The following is a 16,950-nucleotide window of genomic DNA, read 5'->3' on the forward strand; positions in this document are numbered from 1 at the left end:
TGTGAGGTTGAGATGTCAAACCTTTGTCCAACACAGCTGGAAAGAGAAGATATTATCTATTTGTTGATATCAGACAGTTTGTAGGTGGCGTTCTTTCTAAGCTGAAGGAATATTTCCTTGTCAGGGTTCCCATCTCCATGTGAAGACATGCTTGCATCTTCACATAGTCTGAAAAAAGAGCCTTAAAAAACGCTTTTGTCATGAGTTTCAAATTGAAGCTGTTCAATGAGGTCCTAAGAAAATGATCTGATCTGTTTCCATTAGCATCTACCACTGCAGCAGAGTAAGATAAATATGTTTCTTACACTGCAAAGTCCAAGTCTTCAGAAAAGGTCTCAAAGACCACTGAACTGGGGCCTCCCGAATGGCACAGTGTTCTAAGGCACTGCATCGCAGTGCTAGCTGTGCCACTAGAGATCCTGGTTCGAGTCCAGGCTCTGTCGCAGCCGGCCGCGACCGGGAAACCTATGGGGCGGCGCACAATTGGCCCAGCGTCGTCCAGGTTAGGGGAGGGTTTGGCCGGCAGGGATGTTCTTGTCCCATCGCGCACTAGCGACTCCTGTGGCGGGCCGGGTGCAGTGCACGCTGACACGATCGCCAGGTGTACAGCGTTTCCTCCGACACATTGGTACGGCTGGGTTCCGGGTTAAGCGGGCATTGTGTCAAGAAGCAGTGCTGCTCGGTTGGGTTGTGTTTCGGAGAATGCACGGCTCTCGACCTCGCCTCTCCCGAGTCCGTATGGGAGTTGCAGCGATGGGACAAGACTAACTACCAATTGGATACCATGCAATTTGGGGAGTGCTGCAGAGATGGTTGTCCTTCTGGAAGGTTCTCCCATCTCCACAGAGGAACTCTAGAGCTCTGTCAGAGTGACCATTGGGTTCTTGGTCACCTCCCTGACCAAGGCCCTTCTCCCCCGATTGCTCAGTTTGGCCAGGCGGCCAGCTCTAGGAAGAGTTTTGGTGGTTCCAAACTTCTTCCATTTAAGAATGATGGAGGGCACTGTGTTCTTGGGGCCCTTCAATGCTACAGACATGTTTTGGTACTCTTCCCCTGATCTGTGCCTCGACACAATCCTGTCTCGAAGCTCTACGGACAATTCCTTCGACCTCATAGTTTGGTTTTTGCTGTGACAGTTGTGTGCCTTTCCAAAACATGTCCAATCAAATTAATTTACCACAGGTGGACTCCAATCAAATTGTAGAAACATCTCAAGGATGATCAACGGAAATAGGATGCACCTGATCTCAATCTTGAGTCTCATAGCAAAGGGTCTGAATACTTACAGTATGTAAATAAGGTATTTCTGCTTTTTATTTAGAATATATTTGCAAATATTTCTGAAAACCTGTTTTCGCTTTGTCATTATGGGGTATTGTGTGTAGATTGCTGAGGAAATTGTTTTATTTAATCAATTTTAGAATAAGGCTGTAACGTAACAAAAATTTGAAAAAAATCAAAGGGGTCTGAATACTTAGCATAGAATAACTCACCAACAGTAACTAGTCTATCAAAGTAATCAGACCAATTATTTTACTACATTTAACTTTGACTATATGTAACTGCTTTGCTTTAAATAGTAAAAGTACAACTTTTTAAACTTCGATAACAAAAATAATTTTAAATAGTTAAAGCGAGTCCCACCAATTGTAGTTCACTATTATTAGAATTAAATGCCTTTATAACATATACAGTCAGGTCCATAATTATTGTCACCCTTGATAAAGATGAGCAACAAAAGATGGGGGGGGGGGGGGTCAAACTTATTGGCACCCCTGTATTCAATACTCCATTACCCTCCCCTTATGAGATTGGAGGACACACTGGGAGGGCTTTTAGACCATTCCTCCATACAGAATCCTTCTAGATCCTTGATATCATTTGTCTGCTCTTATGGACTGCCCTCCTCAATTCAAACCACAGGTTTTAAATGGGGTTAAAGTCCGGAAACAGATGGCCATTGCAAAATGTTGATTTTGTGGTCAATTAGCCATTTCTTTGTGGATTTTGGTTAGTGCTTTGGGTTATTGTCTTGCTGGAAGGTCCACTTGCAACCAGGTTTTTCGCTAAAATGTCCTGGTACTTGTAAAAGTTCATAATGTCGTTGATCTTAACAAGGGCCCAGTGGACGCAAAATAGCCCACTAACATCAAAAGATCCGCCACCATATTTTACCGTAGGTATGAGGTACTTTGCATATGCTTCTGTTTTTTTAATGCCAAACCCACCACTGACATGAGTGGCTAAAGAGCTTTATTTTAAATGTCATCTGACCACAGCGTCAGTTCCAATCCAAGTGCCAATGCTGTGTATCTAACTCCAGGCGAGCTATGGTCAGATTACATGAAAATAGAGCTCTTAGGCCACGCACACTGGTGGTGGATTTGGCATAAAAAAACTGACGCATATTCAGAAAAGTACCTCATACCTACGGTAAAATATGCTTTAAGGGCCTCCCGAGTGGATCAGAGGTCTAAGGCACTGCATCTCAGTGGTGTGGTGCCACTACAGCCTCGGGTTCGAGCCCAGGCTATGTCAAAGCCGGCCGTGACCAGGAGCCCCATAGGGCGGCACACAATTGGCCCAGCATCGTCCGGGTTAGGAGGAAGTTTGGCCGGGTGTATTTTGGGTATTTTATTAGGATCCCCATTAGATGTTGCAAAAGCAGCAGCTACTCTTCCTGGGGTCCACACAAAATATGACATAATACAGAACATTAATAGGAAAGAACAGCTCAAGGACAGAACTATATCACTTTTTTTTTTTTAAGCCACACGTAGCCTACATATCAATACATACACACAAACTATCTAGGTCAAATAGGGGAGAGGTGTTGTGCCGTGAGGTGTTGCTATATCTGTTTTTTTAAACCAGGTTTGCTGTTCATTTGAGCAATATGAGATGGAACGGAGTTCCATGCAATAATGGCGCTATATAATACTGTACAGTCGTGGTCAAAAGTTTTGAGAATGACACAAGTATTGGTCTTCACAAAGTTTGCTGCTTCAATGTTTTTAGATATTTTTGTCAGATGTTCCTATGGTATACTGAAGTATAATTACAAGCATTCCATAAGTGTCAAAGGCTTTTATTGACAATTACATTAAGTTTATGCAAAGAGTCAATATTTGCAGTGTTGACACTTCTTTTTCAAGACCTCTGCAATCCGCCCTGGTATGCTATCAATTAACTTCTGGGCCACATCCTGACTGATGGCAGCCCATTCTTGCATAATCAATGCTTGGAGTTTGTCAGAATTTGTGGGTTTTTGTTTGTCCGCCCGCCTCTTGAGGATTGACCACAAGTTCTCAATGGGATTAAGGTCTGGGGAGTTTCCTGGCCATGGACCCAAAATGTCAATGTTTTGTTCACCGAGCCACTTAGTTATCACTTTTGCCTTATGGCAAGGTGCTCCATCATGCTGGAAAAGGCATTGCTTGTCACCAAACTGTTCTTGGATGGTTGGGAGAAGTTGCTCTCGGAGGATGTGTTGGTACCATTCTTTATTCATGGCTGTGTTCTTAGGCAAAATTGTGAGTGAGCTCACTCCCTTGGCTGAGAAGCAACCCCACACATGAATGGTCTCAGGATGCTTTACTGTTGGCATGACACAGGACTGATGGTAGCGCTCACCTGGTCTTCTCCAGACAAGCTTTTTTCCAGATGCCCCAAACAATCGGAAAGGGGATTCATCAGAGAAAATGACTTTACCCCAGTCCTTAGCAGTCCAATCCCTGTACCTTTTGCAGAATATCAGTCTGTCCCTGATGTTTTTCCTGGAGAGAAGTGGCTTCCTCGCTGCCCTTCTTGACACCAGGCCATCCTCCAAAAGTCTTCGCCTCACTATGCGTGCAGATGCACTCACACCTGCCTGCTGCCATTCCTGAGCAAGCTCTGCACTGGTGGTGCCCCGATCCCGCAGCTGAATCAACTTTAAGAGACGTTCCTGGCGCTTTCTGGTCTTTCTTGGGAGCCCTGAAGCCTTCTTCACAACAATTGAACTTCTCTCCTTGAAGTTCTTGATGATCCGATAAATGGTTGATTTAGGTGCAATCTTACTAGTAGCAATACCCTTGCCTGTGAAGCCGTTTTTGTGCAAAGCAATGATGACGGCACGTGTTTCCTTGCAGGTAACCATGGTTAACAGAGGAAGAACAATGATTTCAAGCACCACCCTCCTTTTAAAGCTTCCAGTCTGTTATTCTAACTCAATCAGCATGACAGAGTGATCTCCAGCCTTGTTCTCGTCAACACTCTCACCTGTGTTAACGAGAGAATCACTGACATGATGTCAGCTGGTCCTTTTGTGGCAGGGCTGAAATGCAGTGGAAATGTTTTTTGGGGATTAAGTTCATTTTCATGGCAAAGAGGGACTTTGCAATTCATTTCTTCATAACATTCTGGAGTATATGCAAATTGACATCGTAAAAACTGAGGCAGCAGACTTTGTGAAAATTAATATTTGTGTCATTCTCAAAACTTTTGACCACGACTGTACGCTTTCTTGAATTTGTTCTGGATTTGGGGACTGTGAAAAGACCCCTGGTGGCATGTCTGGTGGGGTAAGTGTGTGTGTCAGAGCTGTGTGTAAGTTGACTATGCAAACTATTTTCAACACATTGTTTCTTATAAAAAGAAGCGACGCAGTCATTCTCTCCTCAACTCTTAGTCAAGAGAGACTGGTAGACATAGTATTTATATTAGCCCTCTGATTACAATGAAGAGCGAGACATGGCGCTCTGTTCTGGGCCAGCTGCAGCTTAACTAGGTCTTTCCTTGCAACACTTGACCAGACGACTGGACAATAATCAAGATAAGACAAAACTAGAGCCTTGCTTTTTGGAGTGTGGTGTCAAAAAAGCAGAGCATTTCTTTATTACGGACAGACTTCTCCCCATCTTTACAACCATTGAATCTATATGTTTTGACCATGACAGTTTACAATCTAAGGTACTGCCAAGTAATTCAGTCTCCTCAACTTGTTCAACAGCCACACCATTCATTACCAGATTCAGCTGAGGTCTAGAACTTAGGGAATGATTTGTACCAAATACAATGCTCTTAGTTTTAGAGATGTTCAGGACCAGTTTATTACTGGCCACCCATTCCAAAACAGACTGCAACTCTTTGTTAAGGGTTTCAGTGACTTCATTAGCTGTGGTTGCTGATGCATATATGGTTGAATCATCAGCATTCATGAACACTCATGCTTTGTTTAATGCCAGCGGCAGGCCATTGGTAAAAATAGAAAAGCGTAGAGGGCCTAGAGAGCTGCCCTGCAGTACACCACACTTTACATGTTTGACATTAGAGAAGCTTCCATTAAAGAAAACCCTAAGTTTGCCCACTTTGCCAATTAAGTAATCATTCAAATAAATGGCAACATCAAATGGTTTTGTGATGAATAAGCCATCTGATTTGATGAAAGATGGAGTTGAATTTGTCTTTCTACCCATCATTTCATTTAAAGTACTCCAAAGAGTTTTTTTCCATCATTCTTTATATCATTAATCTTGGCTTCATAATACAGTTTCTTCTTTTTGTTGAGTTTAGTCACATCATTTTTCAATTTGCAGTAAGTCAGCCAGTTAGATGTGCAGCCAGACTTAGCCACTCCTTTCACCCCATCTCTTTCAACCATACAGTTTTTCAATTCCTCATCGATCCATGGAGCCTTAAAAGTTCTAAAAGTCAGTTTCTTAACATGTGCATGTTTATCAATAACTGGAAGAAGCTATTTCAATAAATGTATCAAGTGCAGCGTCTGGATGCTCCTTATTTATCACATCAGACCAACAAATATTTTTATTTGGGGGATTTCCTAGGCTCATCGTGCTCTAGCGACTCCTTGTGGTGGGCTGGGTGCCTGCAAGCTGACTTCGGTCGTGAGTTGAATGGTGTTTCCTCCGACATATTGGTGCGGCTGGCTTCCAGGTTTAGTGAGCAGTGTGTTAAGAAGCAGCGCAGCTTGGCGGGTCATGTTTCGGAGGACGCATGACTCGACCTTCGCCTCTCCCGAGCCCGTTGGGGAGTTGCAGCGATGAGACATCGTAACTACCAATTGGATATCAGGAAATTGGGGAGAAAAAGGGGCAAACAATTATAATAATAATAAAATGCTTCAAAATTGCAACACTTTCACTACAGCCAATGGCAAAATGTGGAAAATTGCATGAAATCTACTTTTAAAAAGTATTCACTGCCAAGAGGGGGCACTAAAACGTTTTGCCCTAAGCGACCAAATCTCACTTAGGGCCCCCAAAAGGCTAGAGGCGACACTGCTAATACTAATATTCTTCATACAGAAAAACATTGTTTTTCAAAGTAACATTTAAGCCTTGCAACGGAGAACCATATAGGCCTTTCTCAGTTTTGGAAATGTTGTTGATACAATTTTTACATTTTAGTAATTTAGCAGACGCTCTTATCCAAAGCGACTTACAGTTAGTGAGTGCATACATTTTTCATACTGGCCCCCCGTGGGAATCTAACCCACAACCCTGGCGTTGCAAGCGCCATGCTCTACCAACTGAGCTACAGGAGGGCTATATACTGTATATACAAAAGTATGTGGACACCCCTTCAAATTAGTGGATTCGGCCATTTCAGCCACACCCGTTGCTGACAGGTGTATAAAATCGAGCACACAGCCATGCAATCGCCATAGACAAACTTTGGCAGTAGACTGGCCTTACTGAAGAGCTCAGTGACTTTCAATGTGGCACCGTCATAGGATACCACCTTTCCAACAAGTCAGTTCGTCAAAATTCTGCCCTGCTAGAGCTGCCGCGGTCAACTGTAAGTGCTGTTATTGTGAAGTGGAAACGTCTAGGAGCAACAACGGCTCAGCCGCAAAGTGGTAGGCCACACAAGCTCACAGAACGGGAGAGCCAAGTGCTGAAGCGAGTAGCGCGTAAAAATTGTCTGTCCTCGGTTGCAACACTCACCACCGAGATCCAAACTGCCTCTGGAAGCAACATCAGCACAAGAACTGTTCGTCGGGAGCGTCATGAAATGGGATTCCATGGCCAAGCAGCCGCACACAAGCAAGCCTAAGATCACCACGTGCAATGCCAAGCGTCAACTGGAGTGGTGTAAAGCTCACCGCCATTGGAATCACGCTTCTCCATCTGGCAGTCCAACGAACTAATCTGGATTTGGCGGATGCCAGGAGAACACTACCTGCCCCAATGCATAGTACCAACTGTAAAGTAGTTTGGTGGAGGAGGAATAATGGTCTGGGTCTGTTTTTCATGGTTCGGGCTAGGCCCCTTAGTTCCAGTGAAGGGAAATCTTAACGCTACAGCATACATACATACATACATACATACATACATACATACATACTAGACGATTCTGTGCATCCAACTTTGTGGCAACAGTTTGGGTAAGGCCCTTTCCTGTTTCAGCATGACAATACCTCTGTGCACAAAGCGAGGTCCTACATTTACATTTTAGTCATTTAGCAGACGCTCTTATCCAGAGCGACTTACAGTTTAGTGAGTGCATAAATTTTTCAAACTGGTCCCCCGTGGGAATCGAACCCACAACCCTGGCGTTGCAAGCGCCATGCTCTACCAACTGAGCTACACGGGAAATGGTTTGTCGAGATCGGTGTGAAAGAACTTGGCTGGCCTGCACAGAGCCCTGACCTCAACCCCATCGAACACCTTTGGGATGAATTGGAATGCCGACTGCGAGCCGTGCCTAGTCGCCCAACATCAGTGCCCGACCTCACTAATGCTTGTGGCTGACTGGAAGCAAGTTCACGCAGCAATGTTCCAACATCTAGTGGAAAGCCTTCCCAGAAGAGTGGAGGCTGTTATAGCAGCAAAGGGGGGACCAGCTTCATATTAATGCCCATGATTTTGGAATGAAATGTTTGACGAGCAGTTGTCCACATACTTTTGGTCATGTAGTGTATGACATTTCTAGTTGTATAGTCAATATGAATCATCCAGAATTGTGATATTACATTACAGACTATAAACTGACAACATGTACAATACATTTCCATGTCAGTTTGGAAATCAGTAATCTGAAAATAAAAAAACGTACATAGAGTAAGTATATGGTTCGTCATTGCAAGGGTTAATTTAATGAGACTACTAGAGCATCAAATAATATAATAATGCAATTCAGACATCTAGCTGCAGCTTCCAGCACATCTGATCTGGGTCCCCTATGGGCCCTGGTCAAAAGTAGTGCAGTATATAGAGAATAGGGTGCCATTTGGGACACATATCTGGTCTTCTGGTAGGACACAGACAAAATGATTGTCTGGGGGATGAGGACTGATTAAGTCTGCTGACAGTCTGATTACACCCATGGATCTGGAGGAACAGTACTGTACTGCGAGAAAGAGAGAGAGAGAGAGAGAGGGATTTCCCTCTTTCTCTTTGGTGGTGTGGTAGTGTACAGAGAGATAGAAAAAGGGGAATATCTCTCTCTCCATCTGTCTGGTGGTGTGGTAGTGCAGAGAAAGAGAAAAAGAAGAGCGAGAGAGAGAGAGATTCTCTTTTTCTTTGTTGGTGTGGTAGTGCAGAGAAAGAAAGTGCAAAAGAGAGAGATACGCCTCTCTCCATCTCTCTGATTGTGTGGTAGAGCAGAGAGAGAGAGAGTGCAAAAAATAGAGAGATATGCCTCTCTCCATCTCTCTGATTGTGTGGTAGGAGAGAGAAAAATAAAAAAACTGAAAGAAGGGATACCTGCACTGGTTGGCTGGTGGAGGGGTGCACCACAGGCAGGCAGGGCCTTCCCCCTCTCCCTCACCCCCGCCTGAATGTGTTATGAGGAGGGCTATCCCAGCCAGCAGCATCATGCCATCATTTCTTCCTCTCTGCAGTCTCCTCTAGCAAGCCACAAGCTGGCCGATCCATGCATCTGACATCAGGGGTGTATTCAGGGACCTGAAACGTTCAGCCCCCGGTTTCCCGATAGGGAAGGAATTTAGGCTTACAAGTGTTTTAACAATGCATCTTTCCTGCAACGCAGAAGATTTAAAATGCGTTTCCCAAAACACCACGCAGAGAGAACATTCACTAAGTGTGTGTGTCGAGGAATGTATCGATACTGATAAGATCGATACTGATAGGATCAAAAGAAAGCTGATTGCAGCGCTGCCTTTCTCCATTCAAATCTTACCTTAACATTAGAATTATTCCACAATAATGACGACGGATCAGCTCCTTGAGAGATAATCACCTATGGCTGCAAATATTGATACCCTATAATAATAATGTACAAAATTAAGATTTGGCACATCATTGCGCACCTGTTAGGCTACACAAAAATAACAGACAGTAGCCAACTATTTAAAAAATGTATAAACATGAAATAGATTTTAATATAAATTAAGCCTATACTGTAGGTAGGCTATTTATCTTTTAATGCAGTCATCTCGGTTTTTATTTGAAGCGTATTTTTATCCTTCGCTTGTTTGTAACAATTGCAAAGACATTGGCAACTTTGTACTTATAGTAAACTTCGTTGTGAAGTTATCGGGGCTCACAGAGAGGCATATAAACATATTCATTCTATGTTTAGTGGAGATGTGTATAACGTGAAGCAGTAGGGAAAAAACTCATCTAACGACGCACTTAGCTGTTCTACGAGTGGTCTGAGGCAGTCGGTAAATAACGAGTGTTTTCAAGTGCAACTTTAGTAAGGATGGTTTTGGGAAACAGCTCGGAGATTTAACGATGCTCCTCCGAAGGTTCTAACGATTAACTTAGCTTTAAGGCTAGAAGGGATCCAGCGTTTGTCAAATTAACGTCAGGTAGGATAACTTACGCAGCAGGTTAATAACGTAATTGTCCTAACCTGCTAGTTAAGGTTAGGAAAGGGTTAGGCTTAGATAAAAAAAAATACATCAAAAAACTTAGGACGTACAATTGGAAAAAGCTGGATCCATCTAGCCATGACCTTAAGGTCTTTTGGGAAACCGGGCCCTGAATGTTCCATATAGAAATAGAATGAATAGAGCCAACACGATTCCCTATTTCTATCTGCCAGAATCATTTGCGCTCTACACAATTCATTTCCACCTGAACGTTCCGTTTCATCATCCTTAGTTACTCTCCTAGCATTAGTCATAATAAAAGAGTGCATTAGGGCAGTTTCCCAACCTCGGTCCTCGAGTACCCCCAAGAGCACACATTTATTTTGTAGCACCAGACAAAAACACCTAATTCAACTTGTCAAGGTATGCTTGTCCGGGGCCACAACAAAAATATGTAGCCTACTTTTGGGCGTACTCGATGAGCGGAGTTGGGAAACTGCATTGGGGGACAGATAGGCAAGGCTACTTACAGGAGCGAGAGAGCGAGCGTTAGCATCCAGTAGGCTATATTAGTTGTGTCACATGGACCTACATTTAAGAATCAGCATGGGAGTTTGTTGTTATTCAACATTGGTCAGATTACATATGGTTTTACAAATGGCTTGCATATGACATAATTTAAGGCAGTCAGGACTATAGTAGATATTTCTTATTTCGCAATGGACTGTTAGTGTTCTGCCATAGATTTATCTGACCATTTACTCAAGTCTGTTTAACTGTTTAGGTGAAAGATTGAAGGTTTAGACCGTCGTAAAGATAATAAGAGCCTATAATTTGGGCACAGCTGCGCCTGGTAGCTATTGGAGACAACTTGCCTGGCTACCTATCCATCCACATCGCTCCCGCCAACTAGCAATCGATAGAGCAGCGCAATTAAATGCAGGGTCGTCAGGCAAGGCGAGGACGAGATGCGTGAGGGTGTTGGTCGCAAGACCCGACAATTCTCAATTTGATCCTCACATATCAGAAGGAGCAAGCTAGCAATGCGTTCTCCTGAAATATCTCAATTATCAAATAAGCACCACTCTACTGCAAGCCCTTCTGGCTGGCATAAATAAGAAAATAGGGTAATAGCAGTAGTGGCAAATTGTAGCTAGAAATCAAGGTTGCAGCAGGCTACTTCAACTAGCCTACGGTGGTAGGCTATTGTTTGGTGGGATAATATGTTGTTATTCTGTCGCCAATTGTGGAAAGAGCAGATCCTAGCTGATAACCACAGCTTGAAAGGCTTCCTTCGAACGTGGTATCCCACAGCAGTGCACGCGACCGGTCAAACAATGCCCCCAACGGACGGCGAGCCATAGGCTAACTCAGTTGGTAATGGGGATGGATCATGTCTCGTATATGCCCCCTGCTTTGAGCACAACACAAGCCGCGGCAGCAGCTCGCATGACTAGCCTACTGTATTTTCCTTCAACTACCGTTCCAGCCTCCCATCCCTTCAACCACAGTCACTCGTATTGCACGGATTACAACAGTGGCATCTGCAGCGAGGTCCCTAATGCGATTGAGGCGGTGTTGTTTTCCTGTTACCTGAACAGAGCTCTCCCTTGGGCGACGTGTTCTCTCTGTTCCTCCGGGGATCCAGCGGGTCGGGTCTCGCAGTCCCGGCCGGGGCTGCTGTGATTCCTCCTCGGTCCTGCCTGAGCGACGCACCCCCTCTGATCCGCTTGGAATCTCGCTCTCCCCTCTCACGCCAGGGAGGAGCTTACGAGGAGCTGCGGACTGAGCATGTGCGGTGTCGGTGTTGACTCCAAACGCACACTTAAAAACCCTACTGATTTCATCCGTGCCATTAAGATGCAATTATTCCGGTGGCTGAGGGATCCTTTGAACCCTCCATCATATTGTCTCGGGTGCTCCAAATGCAAATCTTATTACGCGGGCTAATTACGTCATGGTCTGCTCAGACTTTAAAAACATTATGCGCAAAATGTCTTCAATAGGCTATTAATGTTATCTGATATATGCAATGGATGAGTATTGATAAGAAATCAAATCGCTGAATTGAAAAATTGTTGCCTGCACTCTGCCCCACTCGCGTGGCCAAGATGTGCAACAGATAAGTATACTGTGTAAGAAGAATAACCCATGGACTGGAATAAACCCATAGAGCAATGGACCGGAATAAACCCATAGAGCAATGGACCAGGGGTGCGTCCCAAATAGCACTCCTTTCTCCCGAAGAGTATACTTGTTCACTTTCCTTCATCGACTTGGAAGGAAATTACTGGTATATGGAAACTACCTCTAGCCCATGCCAACACCAATTAAATGCTTATACATTTGTGGGGAGTAGTGAATGAGAGCACACTTCAGGAGGAAAGAGACTATAAAAGGACGCATCCCGACCATAGGCTTCTTGTCCAGAGTTAGGCTATACACCATATTGCACACACAGGGGATTCGAAGGGGGTATTGCAGCAGGGGGTATTTCAGTTCACAAAGCATGGTTAATGAGTTACCAATAACTTTCCTCAATCTTTTCAAAGGACTCCATTTGCCAAATGCCTAAATAAAGAAACTTGAAATGAGCATGGCACAATTTACTTAATTCGCTCACCCACCAGGCCATACTCAACATCAGCATTCTTTACAAACTAGCTGTGACCGCGGCAGAGATTCAGCACCACTCAAGAGGACAGCAACAGAATAGGAATTCAGAAGTTTAGTGCCACACAGCAATGGACAGCGACCCATATGCTAGAAAATTAAGTTATCACCACGTTTTTTCTGCTCTGGGAAGTAGCCCAGGGTCGAAGACAACTTGATTTGACGTTCATGTTTTTTTTAATAAGGTGCTGTTTATTTCATCATCTCATTAACATATTTATGTAGACTCCTTTAGCTCTGTACTGTAGTAGTTACCATCAGAGCCATGTAGAGAGATAAGGTTATACAGTATTTGGACATTGACACTGTTTTAGCTCTGTACTCCAGCACGTGAAATGAAACGATGACTATGAGGTTAAAGTGCAGACTGTCAGCTTTAATTTGAGGGTATTTTCATCCATATCGGGTGAACCGTTTCGAAATTACAGCACTTTTTGTACATAGTCACCCCATTTAAGGGAACCAAAAGTATTTGGACAAATACATTTGCCACTTTCTCACTCATTCACGATTCATTCATGATTATCTGCATCCACATGAATGTAGAAGTGTTTAGAAACATTCTATTCACAAAAAAAGTGACTCAAATGACACAATACATTATTTACCATTCATTTCTATTGGGTACAATATAATCTGAAACACAACCAAAACAAACTGCAAATGCATCCAACAAGTTTGTAGTCACAAGCTTGATGTAGTCATTGCGTGCCAAATATGGGACCAAATACTATACTTTCATGTAATTTCTAAATGGTTCACCCGATATGGATGAAAATACCCTCAAATTAACACGGACAGTCTGCATTTTAAAATCAGTCAAAACAGAAAAAGTGTGTCAGTGTCTCTTGTGAAAACAGTGAACAATGTGTGTGAACATTTCTGAAATATAATATATACTGTGGAGCCAGTTTCCCTGACTCAGATTAAGCCTAGTTCTGGACTAAAGTGCACTTTCAATGAAGATTCTCCATTGAGAATATTTGTTTAAAAAAATCTAGGACTAGTGTTAGTCTGGGTCTGGGAAACCAGCCCAGAATGTCCAGGAACAGCGTCACATCTGTTGTCTTAATGCCATGTTCAAATGCTAGTCGCGGCACATGTATAACTACAACCAGTTAGCAAGTCGGAAAGTTCAGAGTTTCCTAGTTCCGACTAGCACGTGAATGCAGCATTAATGCTTCGTTCGTCACCACCAGTGGTCACAAAAGAACATGGCCGACAGCTTGGCTCCGACAGTTGCCAGAGGACAGCTCGTTCTGTTGAAGAGGTCCGGCGACTAGTGTTGGCCAGGCACAAAACTTGGACTGTAGATATGGAGGAAAATGGACCTCCTACAGTTCTTCCTTCCATGTCGTTAGAGACCTAACAACAACCATCGTCACTCCAATGGTGATGGGGTGTCCATGGATGGGGCCGGGGAGGGTGTGTGGTCTGCATGGTGGTTGGTCGACAGGAAGGCGGACGCCATATTAACAGACCTTCACCATCCACGTCCCGTCTACAGACAAGGAAATGCCTCCTAGACAAAAACGATGACTGAAAACTCGGTGGGTGTGGACTCAAACTCATTTCTTTCTTGCCCTTTCATTTCCCCCACACAAACTCCTCCTTTTATACATTTCTGTAACTCTGTCATAAATTAAGTCTTTATTTCCCCACGTGACAGATCATTTATCAAAGGAAAGGTCAGCTTGGAAATATTCTTATTGTCCATCAGGCTTGAACCCCCACGATCCAAATATGTGTTTTTTTTCTACGAGGGTCAGGCCTGGAAATATCCTATTGTCCATCAGGCCTGAAGAACCTCCGAAGTCATCACCGTTACACGTCATCACCGCAGTTACACGTCATCACCGCCGTTACGCCATGTAGATGAAGGTGTTGAGATCAGTCTCGTCGCGCTTGATGTACTTGTGCTCGATGAGCCACTCCATCTGCTCCTTGATCATCTTCTTCTGGGGCAGGAACATGTTTTTGAGGATCTCTACCAGCTCTGTCTGCAGCTGGGCGTTGGTGATCCGCTTGCGCATCTTCATGATCTGGATGATGGCCTCCTGGAAAGGGAGAGACCAGGAGAAGAGAGAGAGGGTGAATCTCAATTGTGCTGTATTTCCTTGATTCCTTGCATCCTCGCCTCCTTCTCAAAATGCATTGGAGGAGAAGAGCCAAGGGGAGAAACCGCAGATCTTCTGCCTCATTGTGCTTTGAAAAAAGAGAGGAGGGAGGGAGGATGTGAGAAATCAAAAAGATCTTATTTGCAATAATGACCTTTCAATGCGAAGCCCTTATACAGTACCTGTGTTCTCAATATCCTGAGCTGGACGATTCCCTCGTTCTCCTCCTCCCTCATTCGCTCTGTGGTGAGCTGAAGCCGGCCAATTAGGTTGATCTTCCCCCTTTTTTGGACCTTGGAGTTTTTTCTGGACACACACACACACTATTTAGAGGTGGTACTAGTGGGTCTTTTTTGTGCCACTTACAAGATACAGGACAACCTTTAGAAATTCAACCTGTAAGATACAGCGCCTTCAGAAAGTATTCACACCCCTTGACTTTTTCCACATTTTGTTGTGTTACAGACAGAATTTAAAAATGATAACATTTAGATTGTGTGTCACTGGCCTACACATAATACCCAATAATGTCAAAGTGGAATTATGTTTTTAGAAATATGTATTGAGTCAATAAGTATTCAACCCCTTTGTTATGGCAAACCTAAATAAGTTCAGGAGTAAAATTGTGCTCAACAAGTCACATAATAACTTGCATGGACTCACTGTGTGGAATAATAGTGTTTATCATGATTTTTCAATGACTACCTCATCTCTGTACCCCACACATACAATTATCTGTAAGGTCCCTCAGTCGAGCAGTGAATTTTAAACACAGATTCAACCACAAAGACCAGGGACGTTTTCCAATGCCTCGCAAAGGGCACCTATTGGTAGATAGGTAAAAATAAAAAAGCAGACATTGAATATCCCTTTGAGCATGGTGAAGTTATTAATTACACTTTGGATGGTGTATCAATACACCCAGTCACTAGAAAGATACAGGCGTCCTTCCTAACTCAGTTGCTAGAGAGGAAGGAAACCGCTCAGTGATTTCACCATGACACACAAACATAAACCTGTGCTTTATAAAGGGTGGCATAAGAACTGCTTAATAAATGGCCTTATAAATCATTTGTTAGATACTACAGGACTGTTGGAGCTAGGAACACAAGCATTTCGCTACACCCGCAATAACATCTGCTAAATATGTGTATGTGACCAATACAATTTGATGAGGCCAATGGTGACTTTAATGGCTGTGATAGAAAACAGAGGATGGATAAAAAAAACATTGTAGTTACTCCACAATACTAACCTAAATGAAGAGTGAAAAGAAGGAAGCCTATAGAATACAAATATTCCAAAACATGCATCCTGTTTCCAATAAGGCACTAAAGTAAAACTGCAAAAAATGTGGCAAAGCAATTCACTTTTTGTCCTGAATACCAAGTGTTATGTATGGGGCAAATCCAACACATGAAGAGAAGGTCTCTGTAATATTTTCAAGCATGGTGGTGGCTGCATCATGTTATGGGTAGGCTTGTCATCAGCAAGGCCTAAGAAGTTTTTTTTTGTTGATAAAAAAACAACAGAATAGAGCTAAGCACAGGCAAAATCCTAGAGGAAAACCTGGTTCAGTCTGCTTTCCAAAAGACACTGGGAGACAAATTCACCATTCAGCAGGACAATAACTCAAATCACAAGGCCAAATATACACTGGAGTTGCTTACCAAGATGACATTGAATGTTCCTGTGTGGCCTAGTTACAGTTTTGACTTAAAAATCAGCTTGAAAGTCTATGGCAAGAATTGAAAATGGCTGTCTAGCAATGATCAACAACCAAATTGACAGCGCTTGAAGAACTTTAAAAATAATAATGTGCAAGCATTATTGTACAATAAAGATGTGCAAAGCCCTTAGACTTAATCCATTTTGAATTCAGGCTGTAACAACAAAATGTAGAATAAGTCAAAGGGTATGAATACTTTCTGAAGGCAATGTAAGTAAAGCCAGCCCAGAGAGCCAACTCTGTGGCGTTGCGGTGGAGAGCCGGGTTGCAAACCCCAGCCGGTCACACTTACATTAGGGAACACTTACATTAGTGAGAACTCCTGATTGACATAGAAGAGGGTGCCCTCTGCAAAGTCTTTGGGCGAGCCCACCACCGGGTCGTAGGACAACACCTGCCGCTTTAGCTTGGGGAACGCTACCAGGGACTGGAGGAAAAGGAGAGAGAGAGGAAGAAGAAAAAGGGAGATTGAACTTCACTCAACTTTATAGAGCAGCGGTCACCAACCGGTCGATCGCGATCATTCCTAGTCGATCGCCAAACATTTCGGTAAAAAAGATAAAGCTTTATGTTCCTATATTTATTTTACACCCGATTCAGCTGCCCTGCGCGCAGGGTAGGCAAACTGTTGCCATTTTGAACAATTTAAT

At 43.4% G+C, this 16,950-nt stretch overlaps 2 protein-coding genes across 7 annotated transcripts in view; both read right to left on the reverse strand.

The window, feature by feature from the left end:
• LOC121537610 (calpain-5-like) overlaps nt 1–11,617 on the reverse strand; it is a 73,016-nt gene extending 61,399 nt beyond the window's left edge. The window contains exons 1-2 of one of the 2 annotated variants that reach the window (XM_045206966.1): nt 11,375–11,616; nt 8,709–8,909 (exon numbers count right to left, since the gene is read on the reverse strand). The gene's annotated coding sequence lies outside the window, so the exon portion shown is untranslated. Of the gene's footprint in view, nt 1–8,708; nt 8,910–11,374 lie in introns of both variants that reach the window. The other variant, XM_041845197.2, reaches the window with a different exon arrangement.
• A 1,553-nt stretch (nt 11,618–13,170) lies between these two features.
• The window catches only part of LOC123481193 (cullin-5-like), a 35,688-nt gene continuing 31,908 nt past the window's right edge, over nt 13,171–16,950 (reverse strand). For all 5 annotated transcript variants that reach the window (XM_045206972.1, XM_045206971.1, XM_045206970.1 and 2 more), the window contains exons 17-19: nt 16,609–16,727; nt 14,754–14,877; nt 13,171–14,511 (exon numbers count right to left, since the gene is read on the reverse strand). In XM_045206972.1, coding sequence (XP_045062907.1) covers nt 14,317–14,511; nt 14,754–14,877; nt 16,609–16,727 — 438 coding nt within the window. In that variant the 3' untranslated portion in view covers nt 13,171–14,316. The remainder of the gene's footprint in view (nt 14,512–14,753; nt 14,878–16,608; nt 16,728–16,950) is intronic.

The sequence above is a fragment of the Coregonus clupeaformis genome, chromosome 24 (assembly GCF_020615455.1).
Source record: "Coregonus clupeaformis isolate EN_2021a chromosome 24, ASM2061545v1, whole genome shotgun sequence".
Classification (NCBI taxonomy): domain Eukaryota; kingdom Metazoa; phylum Chordata; class Actinopteri; order Salmoniformes; family Salmonidae; genus Coregonus; species Coregonus clupeaformis.